The sequence below is a fragment of the Rutidosis leptorrhynchoides genome, chromosome 2, assembly GCF_046630445.1.
Source record: "Rutidosis leptorrhynchoides isolate AG116_Rl617_1_P2 chromosome 2, CSIRO_AGI_Rlap_v1, whole genome shotgun sequence".
Classification (NCBI taxonomy): Eukaryota; Viridiplantae; Streptophyta; class Magnoliopsida; order Asterales; family Asteraceae; genus Rutidosis; species Rutidosis leptorrhynchoides.
The window spans coordinates 24,198,154-24,217,715 of NC_092334.1; the positions used below are offsets into that span (position 1 = coordinate 24,198,154).

A 19,562-nucleotide genomic window follows, 5' to 3' on the forward strand; every position below is an offset into this window, starting at 1 on the left:
TTCGTTAACTCGATCTGAATTTGGGGATCCCTAATAAAACGCGTGATGTTATATGTTAGGTATAGGTATTAATATTATTAATATTATTATTATTATTATTATTATTATTATTATTATTATTATTATTATTATATTATTATTATTATTATTATAAAGTATTAGAATTATTATAATTATTATAAATATTATTATTATTATCATTATTATTATGAATATCATTATTAGTAATGTCATTACCATTAGTAATAAGATTATTAGTATTATAGTTATTAAAATTTACACTATCATTAAAAATTAACAATTTTATTAAAACTATCATTTTATTCATCATTATTAGTATTATTATTATTTTCATCATTAACATGATTTTTATTATTATTAGTAGCATTACTTTATCAAATAAATATTAAATACATAAGAAAACAAAAATTGATACATAATTATATTAGTATTACATAAAAATCTTGGAATAAACATATTAAAATTGATTATATAAATATTACATATAACAAATTATTGATTTTTTATATACATATATAACTTTATGATTAAATATTAATTTTTATTATATACAGAATAAATATAGATAACCTATAGTTTAAGATATAAATAAAATAGATACTGGGAATTAGTAAAAATTATATATAAACTACAACTCTAAATATATAAATACTATGAAATTAATAGATTGAATTATTTGATTTTCATTATATGTGTTAATATATATACTTGTTATAGGTTCGTGAATCCGAGGCCAACCCTGCATTGTTCAATATAGTCATATGTATTTTTACTACAAAATACATTAGGTGAGTTTCATTTGCCCTTTTTACTCTTTACGTTTTTGGGCTGAGAATACATGCAAATGCTTTATTAACTGTTTTACAATATTTATATGCGTGAGTTTCATTATTCCCTTTTTAAATACTTTTGCAATACATATTTTTGGGACTGAGAATACATGCGCTGCTTTTATAAATGCTTTACGAAATAGACACAAGTGATCGAAACTACATTCTATGGTTGGATTATCAAATCGAATATCACCCTATATAGTCTGGTAATCTAAGAATTAGGGAACAGAAACCCTAATTGACGCGAACTCTAAAAATAGATCTATCGGGCCCAACAAGCCCCATCCAAAGTACCGGATGCTTTAGTACTTCGAAATTTATATCATGTCCGAAGGAGGATCCCGGAATGATGGGGATATTCTATATGCATATTGTTAATATCGGTTACCAGGTGTTCAATCCATATGAATGATAATTTTGTCTCTATGCATGGGACGTTTATTTATTAGAATTGGAAATATGAAATCTTGTGGTCTATTAAAATTATGAAATGATTATTTATGATAAACTAATGAACTCACCAACCTTTTAGTTGACACTTGAAAGCATGTTTTTTCTCAGGTACGAAAGAAATCTTCCGATGTGCATTTGCTCATTTTAGAGACATTACTTGGAGTCATTCATGACATATTTCAAAAGACGTTGCATTCGAGTCGTTGAGTTCGTCAAGATTATTATTAAGTCAATTATAGATGGATACATTATAAAATGGTATGCATGCTGTTAACTGTCGATGTAAATGAAAGTTGTCTTTTAAAAACGAATGCAATGTTTGTAAAATGTATCATATAGAGGTCAAGTACCTCGCGATGTAATCAACTATTGTGAATCGTTTGTAATCAATATGGACTTCGTCCGGATGGATTAGGACGGGTCCTTTCAGATACCCCCTTTTGTCTTCACAAAGTACCGCCCCTGCACTCGATCCCTGTTTAAAAACCTTGTTGTCAACCTTTTTATAGGACACCGCTTTTCCCGTACGAAATGCATATGGGTACTCCTTACAGGATCTGGAGGAGGCAACACCCGAAGAACCTACAAGTGTACCTTCTACCGTAGAGGGTCCGATAATCGATTCCATAAAACCCCAACCAATACCCTAAGAACCACCATTCGAGGTATCACCATCCTCATCATACAAAACGAAAAGAGCCAATATGATCGAAATAAGCTAACATTGACACCTTTTCTTGTCCAAAACCACATCAACCTTCTCCAACCCTGAAAGGACCCGTTCATATACATTATAAACGATTCACAATAGTTGATTACATTGCGAGGTATTTGACCTCTATATGATACATTTTACAAACATTGCATTCGTTTTTAAAAGACAAACTTTCTTTACATCTAATGTTGACGGCATGCATACCATTTCATAATACATCCAACTATAATTGACTTAATAATAATCTTGATGAACTCAATGACTCGAATGCAACGTCTTTCGAAATATGCCATGAATGACTCCAAGTAATATCCTTAAAATGAGCTAATGCACAGCGGAAGATTTCTTTAATACCTGAGAATAAACATGTTTTAAAGTGTCAACCATAAGGTTGGTGAGTTCATTAGTTTATCATAATCGATTCATTTTCATAATTTTAATAGACCACAAGATCCTCATTTTTCATAAATATCATTACACTCGCAAGTGTATAAAATCCATTCGTGTGATGAACACCTGGTAACCGACATTAACATAATGCATATAGAATATCCCCCGCATACTCGCAAGTATGCCATAAATATTGGCAATCGCAATCACCATTTAAATCGAAGTACTAAAGCATTCCAAATTTCAGAATGGGGTTTGTTAGGCCCATAGATCTATCTTTAGGATTCGCGTCAATTAGGGGCCATTTCCCTAATTCTTAGATTACCAGACTTGAAGGGGCGATATTCGGTATAGTAATCCAACCATAGAATGTAGTTTTAAGTACTTGTGTCTATTTCTTCAAACATTTATAAAAGTTGCGCATGTATTCTCAGTCCCAAATATATATTGTAAAAGCATTTAAAAAGGGAGCAAATGAAACTCACAATACTGTATTTTGTAGTAAAAATACATATGACGTCATTGAACAAGTGCAAGGTTGGCCTTGGATTCACGAACCTATATTAATTATATATATTTATATGTTTGATCAATATCTGTCTAATAATTTAGGTCAAGTCGTAGTGTATCACAATCCTAATGCTCGAGACTAAATATGCAAAAGTCATATTGACCAAAATGTCTTCCAAAATTTATACATGATTATTATATAGTTTAAATATAGTCGTTTTATATATTTAAATATTTTTAACAGATTTTATTAAAATAAATAATATAGTTCTTTTATTAATAAATAAAATTTTATATTAAAATTTATATAATAAAAATATACTTTTATATATCTTAAGTAATAAAATTTATAAAGTTCATTTAATATCATAAAAATAATATGATAGGTATTATTAATGTAATTATATTATACGTAGTAAAATATCTTTGTGTCACATATTTATTTGATAAAATAATATTGATAATAATAATAATAAGTAAAAGTTGTATTATTTTGTAATAATTATTATTATTCTACTAATAAAAATAACAATAATTATATTTTCTAAAAATGATAAAATGATAATTTTTATTAATAATAGTACTAAAATGAAAATAATAATGATGTTTCATATTAACAATGATATTTTTATTAAAAATAATAATTTTAGTAAAAATGATAGTTTTAATATTAATAATACTTTTAATAATAATAATAATAGTAAAATAATGAAAACGATATTTTTCCTTTAAATCAATATCTTACAATATCTTAATTCCATCATGATACTCATACTCATTATTTCCTAATGGCTTCGTTTAATAGCTTTTAGTCGTCTTTTATATCGCGTTCATATTAATAATAATAATAGTAATCATAATAATTAGATGTTACTAATATTAGTTTTAATTATAATAATACTAATAATAATAATATTAATGATATTACTAATAACTATTTGAATAATAATAATAATAATAATAATAATAATAATAATAATAATAATAATAATAATAATTATAACCTTAACGATAATAACGATAATAATAATAAAAAAAAAATAACAATACTATCTTTAATTAATAACGACAATGATAATAATAATAATAATAATAATAATAATAATAATAATAATAATAATAATAATAAGATTATAACGGCGATAATAATAATCATTTTTACACAAATTCAATTGACTATAACTTCTAAACCGTTCATCGAAACCATTCGATATCTAAATGAAAAGTTCTCAATTTTTCGATAGCTTTCCAACGACATGCATATCATATACCTTATCTTAATAGTATATGTATTTAATTCAAGATTCGACATAACCTATCTAACGACAATAACGAACGTATAAACATGCATAATCCTATATACTCGAGCACTAGTCAGGGATACACTAATAATATATAAAAGTTAAGTTATGAGGGCTCACGTATCAATATTGAGATTCAATATTGCAGGAAAAGTGCGCAGACGCAACGGAGATGATAAACACTAGTTTGACTCACGAGCAATACTCCCGAACCATACCCATAACCTCCATAGCTATAACCCATAATTTTCTTAGCTCTATCCCGCTCGAAAAACAATTTTGAAATCACTCGGACAGCACTCCGTCGTAATATTTTATGTATACTAATAATATCTTGAAATAATACGGAGTAAATATATATATGTAAATCGATTGAGAGAGTTTAGAGAAAAAATATTTTTAAGTTTCTATGAAATAATGAAACCTATTGAATTCTATTTATAATAAATTTTTGAATTATTAAAGTGAATTATTAAAGTATGAATTATTAAAGTGAATTATTAAAGTATGAATTATTAAAGTGAATTATTAAAGTATGAATTATTAAAGTGAATTATTAAAGTATGAATTATTAAAGTGAATTATTAAAGTATGAATTATTAAAGTTAAAGTAAAGTAAAAATAAAGTAAAGGTAAAGTTTAAGTATAGTAAAAGTATAAAACTATGTACGCATAATACGCGTATAAATATATATAATATTAATTTAAATCGTTATATATATTTAATAAAATAAAATATAAATATCGTTATCTTTATCATACTGGTTAAGTAATGAGTTGTCAAAAGTGGTTCTAGATATTTATAAAAGTTATATACGTTTTAATAATAAAGTTCTTTTTAAACTGAAAACGTTTTTGTACGTTTGAAACTAAATCAAATAAATATGATAATTTTGTTTTCCAAAACTAAATATATTTAAGAATAATTTTGTTTAAAGGTTAAAATAATGGAAATCGTTATATCATAAAACGTTTTAGAAAAGTAGAATCATATATATTCATAATAGGTTTCAAGTTTTTAAATTACAGTATGTTGGTGAAGCATGGGATAAAGTCCAAAGGTTAAATAAACGTATGAAATCATCTTAATGAAAAATGTTGAGTTACTTAACTTGTCGATATCCAACATCTAAGTTATTTACACTCCACGTTCTTACTTATAAATCACTTTACCATTTTTCGAATGTTGTCCAAAAGAATAGATTTCTTAAATCACAGTGGACCTCATAACATTGACCCGTAATCATATCACAATGTATCTGATAAATCAATCATTTGATATTATCTTCTAATTCCATCGATAAACATATTGAAACAAATACGTTCGTGTAAAGTATTATACGTTTAATACTTTATTAATATTCTCAAGTTATAATATATATATACATATATATACATATCTATTTATATATAACGGTTCGTGAATCGTCGGAATTTGGTCGAGGTTATAATGAATGTATGAACACAGTTTAAAATTCTTGAGATTTAACTTAACAAACTTTGCTTATCGTGTCGGAATAATATAAAGATAAAGTTTAAATTTGGTTGGAAATTTCCGAGTTGTCACAAACCCCATCAACTCTACACCACGGTTAACATTAATCTAAGACATCTCGGCCCCCCGAACGGCCACTAACACCAGCATTTTCTACACCCTTTGAAACACTCTTTCTCACCATATCCAAAACCCACACCACCCTCAGCTATACGAAACAAATCAACAAACACCTTTTTAGAACAATTCATTAGTACCTCTTTGGATCCCAAAATCGCAACATCATCATCTCCACCTTCCTGTCGATTTAAGTCATCCTCCACCACTTCGGAAACTTCATCGACAACAGCGGGACCTCGACATCCTCCTTAAGTGCTCCTTGAATAGAATTGAAGTGATTTGTATAAAACGAAGAAACCGGAGGTAACTCCTCATGATCCATAGAATTCGACACACCGCCCTCATCAAACAAATGCTCGGACCCTTCCCAAATCGTGTGGTTAACGGAACTAAGAAAACAGGATCAAAACCAACTTCGACTCAATCACCGCTGCGTCACTAATTTCACAAACCCAAACATCTGTCTTGCCATCCAAATCATCACCCAACTCGGCTTCAACCCAAACCTTGTTACTGATTCCAAAATTTATCCTTATTCATTAAATAGTTTTTTTTTTTTTTTTTTAAAATCAAAATAATCATTAATCAAGTTAAATACAGTACAGTACAGATCTAAACAGCCATTTTGCTAAAAAGGTTCTTTAAAATCTAATGTGTATCTGAAAAAATATATAAAAAATCACATCAATCAAATATTAACCAAACACCTCTGGAAAGAGAAAAAAATTATAGAGGGGGCTGCCTGCTTTGCTTGATGAGTATACAAAAAGCACAATTTTTTATTTTTTATTTTCTTCAAATAAGGTTTGAAACTACAAACACGGTTTTGGGTTTTTAGTTTCAATCAATCTTAACTCAAATCTTTCTCACAGTTTTTATAAATCCCTCCATCTTCAATAGGTAAAGTTCTTCAATTCATCCCTTCAAGAACTAGTTTTTTTACTCGTTTCATATGTTTTTTTTGTTAATCATTCAATATGTTTTGATTGAAGTTTGTACATACAGTTTCTTATGAATTGTTAATGTATGTATGTACAGGTTTGTGTGATTAGGATTCAGTCAAGATTTGTGTATTTGTGTTAGATAAGGGTAAAAACTAAACTATTAAGATGAAAGATTGTGTTTCTAATGTTATTGAATCCGTGTATGTATAGGTTAATATATTTATATAAATTGAGAAACCCTAATTTTAGTTTTGTAGGAGCATAGTTATTAAATGTATTAGGGTTATTTTGGATTTCTTGCACAATTTAGGGCTTGAAGAAGATAAAACACTTAATATGCATACTTGACTTTTAGATTGTATATCCACATCCTGTAAGATCTGTGTTACAAGAGTGTATAGGTTTGTGTATGCACATATTTCCACTCACATCAATGTGTTCGATTATCGTATTTATTGATATGAGATATTGGCATACTTAGATCCCTTTGAATATAAATATTTAGTTGAGGTATCTTATAGATTCGACTAAGATAAAAGATAGATAAACCCCTTTTAAGAAACAGGGTAGTGGAATTTTTCCGTTCTCGTAGCTCAATTGCATTCACGTATTTATGATGTGATAGGTTTGCAGTATGAATGTTACATATTAAACGGAAAAAGAGCACGGGATCTGTATGTGCATATTGTTAACATTTTATAAGCATGTTTAATCAGGTGAAGTTTCTGGTATTGTGATACAATGAGATGCCCTAGAGCCCTTTTCATAGAAACATTTCTAGTTTAAATTACAATATCTAGTAAATGTTGGCCATCCAAAATCTTTTGTTTATTTGGTTATATTATTCAATGAAGTCGATAGGATCTTAACAGAGTACCGTTGATTTCAATATCTTCACGTTCTCTTTATTTAGATGTGTTTTTTTTTTTTTTTTTGCTTTGTTATTAGGTTGTACCCGGGTACGCGCAAACACTATATTTTCATATCTGCTGCATTAGTAAATGAAGTAAATGAGCCGGTGATAATGTTGATACGAAGTTCTCTTCTAGGTCCCATTGATGCTGGTCTATCTTCTGTTCCTGATAATGGAAAACAAGGAAGCTCGTCTGTATGGATTTCGGGTAATGGATCCTGGCAGGATCCGATTATATGTGATGAAGATACTCAATTAGACCAACCAAATACAATTCAAGTATCCGAATGCAAAAAGAAGGATGATATTTTGTGCTCTCTAGATTTCTTAAGCTCTTTACAGTTATCAAATACGTCTGAAATATCTACACCTAATTTTGTATATAAAAGGACGATTCAAAAGAAAGGTAATAATAGTGACGCAACTGATGTCTCAACACCGAATCCAAGTCCTACACATACGGTTGTATACAAAAGAAGAAAGGTTCAGAGTGAGAATTCGAAATCGGGATCTGTTGACGGGGGGTCGGTTGGAAAAGATTTTATTGAAGACCCAAAATGCAAAGTAGAAAAATGTTCAAACTTACGGGCGGTAAACGAGAGTTGTTCATCATCAAAATCGAATCTTGATTTGCGTTCTGGTTCAACGAAACATCAACCGGATGATGCTGGTGAGTGTTCATCTTCAAGTGTAGAGATCATCGAGGGGTCAGAGTCATGCATTTCTTTTTTAAGGCAGCACGGCGTGCTCGAAAGAGAACTTTCTAGAAAATCGACGGGTTTTGAAAATAATAGTTTCTGTTTGAGGGCATGTAAAGTTTGTGATCGGTCAACGACAACTTTGAAGATGCTAATTTGTGATCTTTGTGAAGAGTCGTTTCATATGTCTTGCTGTAATCCTTTGATAAAGAAGGTTCCTGTTGGTGATTGGTTCTGCAATTCTTGTTCGAGAAAGAAACCGAAGATAATAAAGGCGGGTTCCAGGAAATCGAGCCGGGATTGTTTAGGTCCAATAGAATCTATGTTAAGAGATGCTGATCGTTATAAATCAAATGTTTGTATTGGTGAAGATTTTCAGGCTGAGGTTCCTGATTGGTCTGGCCCAGTTACCGAGTATGTTTTACTTTGAACTCTCATATTTATCTTAAGTAGGTTAATTGGGTTACGTTTTATGACTTTTATCTGATAGTCTAGTCAGCATAATAAAGGGGGCATATGAAGTTACATAAAATAAAATAATAAAGGGGGCATATAAAGTTACATAAAAGTTTAGGCTATACAGTGAAGTCGTTGAAGTTTGGTAATCCTTAGGTTAAATGGTTGAGATCTGGTTTATTATAAACTTCATTGTGTTTCATGTTGTAGAGGGGACATATTGGGTGTAAGTTGGTTAGTGGGTCAAAATGGATTGGTTTGGTTGACCAGCTTCACGTTTGGATCTTTAATGTACTAAAATATTGCTTACAAAAACTACTATTAAAATATGATGATCTATCTTTCAATATTGTGATTTAGGAGGTTGTGAGCATTAGATTAAACTAAGAGTACAAAAAATGTTCTTAACAAATGTACCTCCTATTGTGTTAGAAGATGTGGTGTAACGCATACCAAATTCATTTTGCCCCAATCAAGGGACTCAACATAGCTGTTATTATTAACATTAATAGTTAATAATTAAATGTTCGATGTCAAATTTATACACCAACAATTCAAAAGTGCAACTGTTGTTAAATACCTCCTCTTTTGGAATGTTTTGTATTTAGAATATATTTTTATATACAAAGTTTAATTATTATTGTTTATAATGAAATCACCAACCAAAACAGGTGTGTTGAGTCTCTAGATTGAGGCAACATAATCTGTTATAGGTTATACCGTATCTGTTCTAGCGCAAACAGGACGCATGTCTGTTTAACAACTATATGCTCTCTTTATTTTTTCATAAATACGCATGATATATATGTTTCCCATTATGAAGTTGTGTATTACGTGCTTCCAAGTCTATTAAATATTAATCAAAAGTTTTTTTGGTTCGACTAAGACGAATTTGGTATAAGATATAACACCTTTCTCCTTACCTTATTAACACTTGATACTTTTTTTTATATATAAAATCACATCACTTGTCAGTATGGACATTGGGTCTTTAGTTATGTCATTTTTTACATCGATTTAGTATGAATGATTCTCTTTTAAATTTCTCCATATCTTCAATCTTTATTGCATGCATTATGGTTTCTCTGCAACGTACCATTTTTACATTAATCTTTTGTCATAATTGTTACTGTGCCATTTCTGTTTTATAATGGCTTTTGAATCTTGATGCAGTGAACTAAATGATTACATTCAACTTATGGAAATAAGTTCTTCGGAGTGTGCTAGCTCTAGCTCTCAAGTAAGACTATTTGAATGTAAAGAACTAAATACTTTATTGTTTTGGTTGACAGCGGTGTAAATTTTTTGTGCGACATTTTTGTTAAGTCATTGCAGGACTGGGATTATAACAAACTTTCGAAACTCAGCTCTATTGGAAACTGGCTTCAATGTCAAGAAGTAATCGATGGTGATGGAAATATTTGTGGAAAATGGCGCAGGTTATTTCTTGTGTCAATTATTTTAGCGTTTTCATATTGGTATTGCATAGAAATGGCTATTTTCATCTATTCACATTGATTATTTGCGGCATTGTTTTATCTATATTAGTTTTTTTTTTTTTTGAAAAGCAAGCTAATTTTATTGATAAGGAAATGATACAAAGAGGATTACAATACGAGTAACACTAATTTGAGCGAAACTGGAGGACCTATACTATACATAAAGTAAGAAACTAACAAGATGTAGAATACCCTAATTTCGGAGCAGTATTATCAAACTTAACATCAATCACCAATAACCATGCCATCTTTATCAAAGTCACCAAAACCAGCAGCAATCCATTGAGTCCTAAAATACTTGAACTCGTGTGGTTGCCATTGATCGATTGCTTCTTTTCCTGGAGGATTATGTTTATCCAAATAACTTTTTAGTTTCTTTTTTTCTGAATTCCGTAAGTTCCACCAGTCATCAAATTTATCATTTATAGATTCTTCAATTATAATCTCATCAGTATTACCATCAGTATTACCCTCATCATCTACTAATACATAAAAAGGATTGTTTGTTTCAATTCTGTCTTTGGAATATTTCTTATTATTACCTTCACCATCAATGCCCTTCCCTTTATCTCCTTTCCTCAAAACATTATGATTTTGACTTTTCTGGGACTCCACATTCCAATCTGTTTCCTCCACATCAATATTGTCTTTAATACCATAATTATTCTTAACTGCATTTTGCTTGATACCTTTTGCTTCGGTTGACTGCCTTTGACTTTTATTATTATCAAAATTCAACTTCTGAAATACCCTTCCTTTCTTACCAACAACTTTAAAGCCGTCCTCAACATACTGGTTATTTAAATCAATTGTTTGACCATCATTGTTGATTTTCAAAGCGTATTTTAACACTTGTGCAGATACTTCATCTTCTGTTTTAGGCCTAATTTTACAAGTATTAAAAGAGTGGCCAAACACTTTACAATTAGTGCATGAAGGCGGTTTCCATTGATAGGTCACCTCAAGTTTACCCACTTTGGCTGGAAAAGAACCAATCACAAGATAGGAAAATTTGACAAAGCTAGGAAGGTCATCAGTTGCATTGACTTCAGTCAAAACTCTAGCAAACCCTAGTCTTCCACTTTTACTCAAACATCTCTCTGAAGTAACTTTGTCCATCAACATAGGCCTACCAATACCACTAACAAGTTTACCTATACTTCTGCCACTCCATAGTTCAATGGGAATATTGTGAATACAAATCCAAATTGGAACTTTTTCAAGTTCAATTGTTTCAAGCCAAACCCCAGGTTCCCACTGATTCACAAAAAAAGGAACATTATTAACTAACTATGGACCACTCTCAAGCACCTCCTTCATACCCTTTTCACTTTTAAATTTGCATAAATAAAATCCTGCAGCTGTTTTGACGATTTCTTTAAGGTCATACCTCCACCACATTCTCCTTAGATGGGCATTAACAACCCTATAATCCATAGAAGTTCCAATAAAATACCCATATAATTGAAGAGAAAATGCACTACCGCCCTTCTTAACCTCCTCAGCGGAGAAAACTACTCTCTTTTGACCATTAGACATTAAAACAGGTGGAATGAACTCCATTTTTAATTCCTCTTCATCTTTGTTTTGTTTTAAGAAGTCAGCAAAAGTGACGTTTGGATTTACCCATGCACTTGGGGTTTTAGTATCTGTATTGCCTTGCCCATCACTAGTCTCAACTCCCTCCATTGTTACAGATTTAATCCCAGAAACAACATTTTCATTATCACCACTATTATTATCCTGCATATTCATTAATGTTACATTGCTACCCAATGTAAATTGGGAGAAATCATCAGGAACAACAATTGACTCTCTAAAACCATCATTCTTAAATAACTTAACAGCATTCTCAGCAGCAGCCACTAGGTTTACATCAACCTCATTATAACTACCATCTTTTGAACTCTTAAAGAATACAACAGGACTAGCAGAAACAGTCGGCTTAGCAACAGAAATTGTTTCACCAATAGATTTAGCAATAATATCATCATTATTAACTACAATATCATCAATAGAATGATCAGTTACAGCAGAATTCTTACCATACCCACCTTTCTTCCTGTTACCCTTGCGTTTTTTAATTACTTCAGGGAGTATTTTTTCATTAATAGGAATAGAAGAATCACCAGCATAAGGAACAAATTGAGCACTCTTCTTTTCTTTAAAAGGACCATCCCCAACATCAATCAGCTGGTTCACTTTACCCTTCCTCTTTCTAGTACTATAGGTTTTCAGAACCATCCCCTATGAATCATGATTATCATTTGAGCCACCAGTAGTAATTAAGTATGATCTCTGCTTGGGTGGATCCTGCATAGATCAATCACTTGTTACTTTAGTCCCAACAGCAGCCAATTTACCAGTCACGCCTTCATCCTCCTTGTCTGAAGATTCTAATGACGCGTGTATGCTCATCTGATCATCCATATGACACGAAGAATTACCGTCTTCATGTGCAGCCATATCCACTCTAGGCGATTGATTAGATCCAGTAGATTGATCGATGGATCTTCCTTCATGTTCATCATCTAACCCTATTTGCCTATTCCTCGAAACCCAAGGAAAAGTTTGCACCTTCTTTTTCTACTTCCCTCCTGACGTTTTCCCCATCTTGAATTTTGATGATTTCTAATTTATCTATATTAGTTTTAAATAGGTAACCTAAAATGGAACGGTTCAAACATGTCGAAAGTCGCCGAATAGTACTTCCTAAATTGTTTAATATAATGTTTAGTTGATTATTATATAATGTACTCTAGTTGACATATTAACATTAAAGAGTTGCATAAAAATTCTAAATGTTTTCGGATAACAAGTGTTTCGTGGCAATTCAACCCAACCTGTACTAAATTACCCACTTTGACCTGTTACCCAACTTTAACGACCCAACCATTTTGCCATCTCTATAAAGTATCTACGTATCCTATTAACTACTAAATAAGCATGGTTGGCTACTCGTTTTTTTTCTCTATGTGGATCTTTCGTTCTTCTCCAATGGCCTATCACTGTATGTACGTTGGCTTCGTATTTATTTTACTATGTCATTATATGTCTAGCATACATATAAGTCCCCCCTCACTTCTTCACTTTTATGTTATACGGCAATCATTTTAGCTCAAAGTTCCGGTCTTTAAAAAAGTCTATATTGTCCAAAATATTTGTTGTTCATAGTTTTTTTAAATATGCGAATATATGTTCAGGGCTCCTCTGTTTGAAGTTCAAACTGATAAATGGGAGTGTTTCTGCTCTGTTCTCTGGGATCCAACCCATGCTGATTGTGCCGTCCCGCAGGTATGTCTTTAATGCCGTTTCTTTTCTTTGCTGCCAACTGTATATGTATTTACTAGGATTTTAGACCGGAGGAATTATTCATTTTATCTTTATTTAGTTCCAATTTTTTCCACTAGACAGTGTATTATTGTTAGAAGCTGATTAGCTAACTTGTTCCTCTATCTATGTGACTTTCTGTTGATACATTTTTAATCTTAATACCACAAGTGTATATACACTTGTATGCACTAGCCTTTATCCGTGTAATGCAATGGTGGTGACGGTGTAATAGAGAGGATGAAATTGAGAAGCAGTGTAGTATGTGTTTTGAGTAGGGTATAATGTTTGTCTCTATGTGTGTGTGTGAGAGAGAGAGAGAGAGAGAGAGAGAGAGAGAGAGAGAGAGTTTGGTTATAATGGTGTGGATTATAAGAGTTTGAACAACTTGTTTTATTCATAGTAATTAGTAATATATGATAGATACTCATACACACTAATATTAATGTTTATGAGGTGTGTTTTGTTTTAGATGCATTTGCGTAGGTCCCAGGTAGAAAAAGATAGCTTGTGTTATAAAAATAGGTTGCTCTGTACTTGAGGTAAAGCGAAATCTTCAAAAAAGTTAGCAGTTATCATTTGGATTGATTTTTAAATTTTATATCACAATGTAAATATAGAAATCGTTTTTTTTTTTTTTTTTTCAATGTGTATAATACATTTATTATACAACTACATATATAACTATAACTATTTATTCTATAGCTACACTATATATAACCTTCCACATAGTATATATGCACCTGTATCTATTTATATGTATTTAGACTATATATATGTACCGCTGCATATGTTGGTACCTATATATGTTCCTATGTATCTATGTAACATGTATTGGTGTTTGTATGTTTGTCTGTCTTGTTTCTGTACCTAGGTATATATATTTACGAATATATCTATATGTATATATGTTTAAGCATGAGTTTTTTTTATCCATGCTCATGTGTGGTGCGTGTATATATATATATATATATATATATATATATATGTATATATATATATATATATGTATGTATTTATTTTGTTTGTCTGTATGTTTACTTGATTTAAATGGTTTTGTGCTCTGTATGATCCATGCTATTTGCCCTACTGTTGTGCATTACTGCTTTATGTGTTCTCTTTTTTGGTTACTGTGTATGGTTGCTTCTTGCTAGGAGCACATAACTCTTACATGTACGTATCTTTTGCCCTATCTTTTCGTTTTTATGAGCACTTCTGGCTGGAGGTCCGTTTGGAAGCAATCTCTTTTGCTCTAGAGTAGAGGGAGGGACGACCTTATCTAGGCGCGGGTTCTATACCCGCGGGTGGAGTAGTGACTTTCTTCTAATCTAGGGTACGAGGAATGATTGTCTACACCCACCTCTCCCATACCCCACTTTTGTGGGATTGGGTATTGTTGTTGTTGTGTAAATATAGAAATCATCTAAAGCCTAGAATTTTTTTGTGAACATTAAAAAAAGATTTGAGGAGAAAATTGAAGTTTAATGAACTTCCATAATTAGAAATTAAGAAAGTTGGAAGATAAGGTCAGTTCATAAGACAGGAATATTTATTAAGCTAAATAAGAGATCAGAATGGAGGAAAAGATGGAGCTTTATCATTCGGAGCCCAGGTTATTGATGAACAGGATGATCAGGGTTGGGAGCAGATTACAAATTGTTTAAAGGGTTAATCATAGAAATCATCCTGTTTCATGGTCTGCAAAAGAGGTTTTCGAGTCAATCTGGAAAAGACTATGGCAATATATGTTGTATCTAGCAAGGTTTAGGCGGGCCATGTAACAGGGCCAAATGGGGTTTGGATGTTTGTACTTTGTACCACGAGTCAAAATGGAACTTGTTGTATCACCCCAATTTCCAGAGAGAATAGTTTATCTGTATTATACGGCTAAACTAGAATGCGCGATAAATGTTTAAAAAGGAAAACGGAATTTTGGAGCTACCGCGCAATTGCGAAGTGTTTCTTAAGAAAAATGGACATTTCAAGTTGGTAAAGTTTTAGTTGCTAATTTTGAATTGGTATGATCTCTCGAAGTAATTGCTTAATATATGATATGTGCAAATGTTGCAGCTAAACATGCATGAATTGCTTGACTATTGTTAATAGTATTGTGGTAGAATAGTTGTTGACCTAAAACTACGATGAATTCCTTTCATTGATTGTTTAAAGATGACAAATGTTGAAAGTGACCAACCGTGAGAAGCGAAATGTAAACTGAGTGTGTATATGGTACTTGACATGAGATGATAAGGGAAATAATGTCATTTGATTCAGGATAACTCATTTTTTGGAAAACCAAGTGAAAGGAAATTGTATGGGAAAGTTTACTTGATCGGAGAGAATGATTCCTTTTCTCGTGTCAAGTGTGTATGGATGAAAAATGTAGTTGAAACTGTAGGTATAGATTATGGAAGCACGATAAAATGGAAAAGTGGAGATGAGATAAAAATGTCTTATCTTATTTGTATGCATAATAAATTGTAAACTTATCATTTGATGTGAATGGTGATAGTTAAGATAGTTGTGTGTAATGTTTAGTAAATCATATATTACTTCAAAGTATAATGTGTACGTTGCTAGTGGAGTAAATTTTGTGGCAAAAGGTTGATAACCGGCAACTTCGACCAGTCCACAATCGGATGCCAATTCCACAATATTGGGGGCATACGTGACTCACTCGGCGGTTGTGGCTATGGGGGTGGTAGGGTTCGCACCCTTGACCTCTGCTTATTTGAAGCAAACTGCCCCCACCCATTACCAACTGAGCTACGCACCATTGGCGCTAGTGGAGTAAATAAAATTCGACATTTAAATATTGTATGGCCGGCAGTCGAAACTTATGGTAAGTATGATGATAGCGTAACCCACAATAAACAAGGGTGATGAATGAATTAATGAAGTTGCTAGTTCTATTTGTGAAATTTGTTAAGAGTGGAATAGTGTTAGGTGACGTATGAGAGGTGCTAAATAAGTAAGTAGATATGCATTGACATAAAACATGTAGAATAGTAACGTTGTTAATTTATATGTCCCTTGTCTATATGATTTGAATGATCATATGTGGTACTAAAAGTAGTTTTGATTGAACCCTACAATAGCCGGTGATGTATAACTGAAAATATGAACTAGTATAATATCGTCATGCTTGGTCAACTTGATCATATTTGTACTAAGGCATGTGGAAGGTTCGAGACCACTAAGTAAGGTTCGGGACCAAAGATAGTTACTCATTATAAAGGATGTTAGAGGGTACTTATGCAATCAAGTAGGGATAAAGGTGATGAAATGAGAAAATATATTATATTATAAATTGTTAATTATGCTAAACAAAGTAGTTGAGTTGAGAAGAAAGGATTGGATAAGAATAAAGCAAATGAAAATAGCTGTTATAGTGGCATGAACTCGTAATTAAGTGGTAAGAACAACCTAAAGGAGTGATAGAGATAGAAAAAGTTAATTTAGAATGACTTTTAACGAGCTCAAGTAGGACAAGGTATTCGGGAGGTGATTCTCACACACCACTTTTTGATCCATGTACAATTTTGTCTCATAAACTCACAATTATACCCCTGGATTAATCTAGGGAGTTAAACTTTTATTATTATTCTAAGTATAATATAATTAAGGGTATAATAGGTAATTAGGTGTAGATGGATCAAAAAGTGGTGTGTGAGGATCACCTCCCATTATGGATTAGAACGAAAGAAAATTTAAATTTAAGTAACACCAGTTTATCTAATCATGTAAAGTCGAAGGATATCTATATAGGTATATGCTTAAAATAGGAATAACAAAATGTAATATAGCAAGGTTAATGAATTCATAGTAAATTAAGAAGTATTAAAGAAATTCCAAGTATACCTAAAAGTTATAAAACCTATAATAGATAAGATGAGGAAATATGAACCCTAAAGTGTGCCTTATGAACCAAATTAGTGAATGGAAAAAGAGAATGAATTTGTAAAGTTAGTTTAGATCTAATTGTGATGTGAAGTAAATAATAACTATTAGGAAAAAAGATAATATGGTAAGTATGGGAAATGTTTAAAACGAATGTGCGGAAAATGTTTAAGATGAAAAAACAGAATTTTTGGGCCACCTCGTGGTTGCGAAGTGTTTCTTAAAAAAAAATGGGCGAAATTAGGTTTAACATCTATTACCCAATATACCAACGAGCCCGTGGCTCAGTACTAGTTGCGAAGATGGGTCCCATATATGGAAAATTGGAAAGCCTTGCCAAATATTAGCACAGGTTCAATCCTCATTCCCGTCATATATGGGGTATCAGTGGAGGTATTTTACAAGCATCAAACTCAAACTCTTACTGGGCACGGTTGGTTAGGTGTCCTTGCCAATCCACACTTTTGCCAAATCTATTATCCAATACCTGATTATTGTTAGATATATAATATTTAATAAGTCGAATCAATGCTCTATTCCGCATCTGAACTCTTTAGTTACTCGTTTTTTTATACGCTTTTCAGGAGGTCGATACAGATCAAGTTTTAAAGCAGTTGAAGTATATAGAAATGGTAACAGATATATCATTTAAATTTTATTTTTGTTTTGGTTTTTGGTGGGGTGGGGGGGTTAAAATGGCTAGTTGATTGGGTTGGGTAACAATATGAAAGGGGGTATGTGAGTTGAGTCAAAGAAGGTAATTTTGTCTGAAAACTAATGTGGCCAATATGGTGGAACTGCGTAGTGCATACTCTTTTAGTCACTATAATATTGTCAACAAATAACGATATAAATATGGTTATAAGAACTGTATTACCAAGATAGTAATCTATTCTGATTTGTATTTATTAATATCAAAAATAAAAATCAAACGATCCAGGAAGTTATATGCATTAAAATGCACTCTGTGAGGTTTTTTGTACCCGCTCGACTCTTGTAGTTATTACCTATCTTAAAACCTGTATCGCCCTTCAAAAAAGTTAGAAATCAACCAATTCGAATGTAGTTAAATCAAATATTGCCACATTTATTATTAACTTCATTTTCTGTTCGCATTTGTTGGAAATTATTTATCTAAATTTTTTTACCGCTTTTCATGTTTCCATTGAACACTTTTATGTAAATGGTTTTGTCAGGTTTATATTAAATTTTCACGGAAACCATTAAATTATACTCAATTTGTGTGTCATGTAGTTGAGGCCGCGTCTTTCTACAAAAAGGTGGAAGATGAGAGGTAAGGGTGTAAATCAATGACAGCGTACCGACGATCCAAGAAATACACATAAATCGGAGGTTCTATACAACATCTCACATTAATGCATATATTGTAGATTCTGGTAAATTAACTAAGCAATGAATTTTGTCGATAACCTTCAGCGTCGATGGTTATTCAGAGACAATGTGTCACTTCAGTGATCAATGTCAAAACATACTAACAAAGTGTGTATTAAGATCGGATTACATGTACTTTGTGATGCTTTTTATAACCCTTGTTACCTAAAAGGATCATTTAAACACCATGTTCATGTGTAGTTTTTGCAATGTGTTATGTAAAGATGAGCTGATCATACACCACCAAAATTTATTTGTCCACGATGTGTTTGATTTGTGTGAATGAGAATGTATCTATGGGTTTCATTCCCATTTTGGTTTTGCTTGTTGATTTGTAAAATGGAAATTAAACCCAACTCTCCAAAGTCTGGACCCATAGGAGGGTTTGGGCTTACATTTGTTCTAATTTTCAATATCATAATTCATAACCATACCATTCCCTTACCAGGTACTTACCATCTCCATTGACAACTCAAACTTGTCACTCACTAGTAAAGAAAACCCGTGCGTTACGAGAGGAGGTAAGGTTTTTTTTTTTTTTTTTTTTGTTTGTTTGTTATTTTTTTAAGATGTAAAAAATGAAATAATAGAA

At 31.6% G+C, this 19,562-nt stretch overlaps 1 protein-coding gene across 1 annotated transcript; it reads left to right on the top strand.

Annotated features, from left to right (window-relative positions):
* The first annotated feature begins 6,562 nt into the window (after nt 1-6,562).
* LOC139890636 (uncharacterized) lies at nt 6,563-19,105 on the top strand. Its single transcript, XM_071873535.1, has 7 exons — nt 6,563-6,738; nt 7,731-8,807; nt 10,023-10,089; nt 10,176-10,288; nt 13,552-13,642; nt 18,163-18,210; nt 18,833-19,105. Exons 2-7 carry the CDS (start codon nt 7,807-7,809, stop codon nt 18,890-18,892), a joined length of 1,380 nt encoding a protein of 459 aa, XP_071729636.1. The 5' UTR covers nt 6,563-6,738; nt 7,731-7,806; the 3' UTR covers nt 18,893-19,105.
* The last annotated feature ends 457 nt before the right edge of the window (nt 19,106-19,562 follow it).

Excerpts from the sequence above, each read along its gene's own strand:
- LOC139890636 (XM_071873535.1), top strand. The coding sequence starts at position 7,807 with ATGTTGATACGAAGTTCTCTTCTAGGTCCCATTGATGCTGGTCTATCT. Across the intron at positions 10,289-13,551 it reads ATTTGTGGAAAATGGCGCAG|GGCTCCTCTGTTTGAAGTTC; the intron begins GTTATTTCTTGT and ends ATATATGTTCAG. Across the intron at positions 18,211-18,832 it reads AGTTGAAGTATATAGAAATG|TTGAGGCCGCGTCTTTCTAC; the intron begins GTAACAGATATA and ends TGTGTCATGTAG.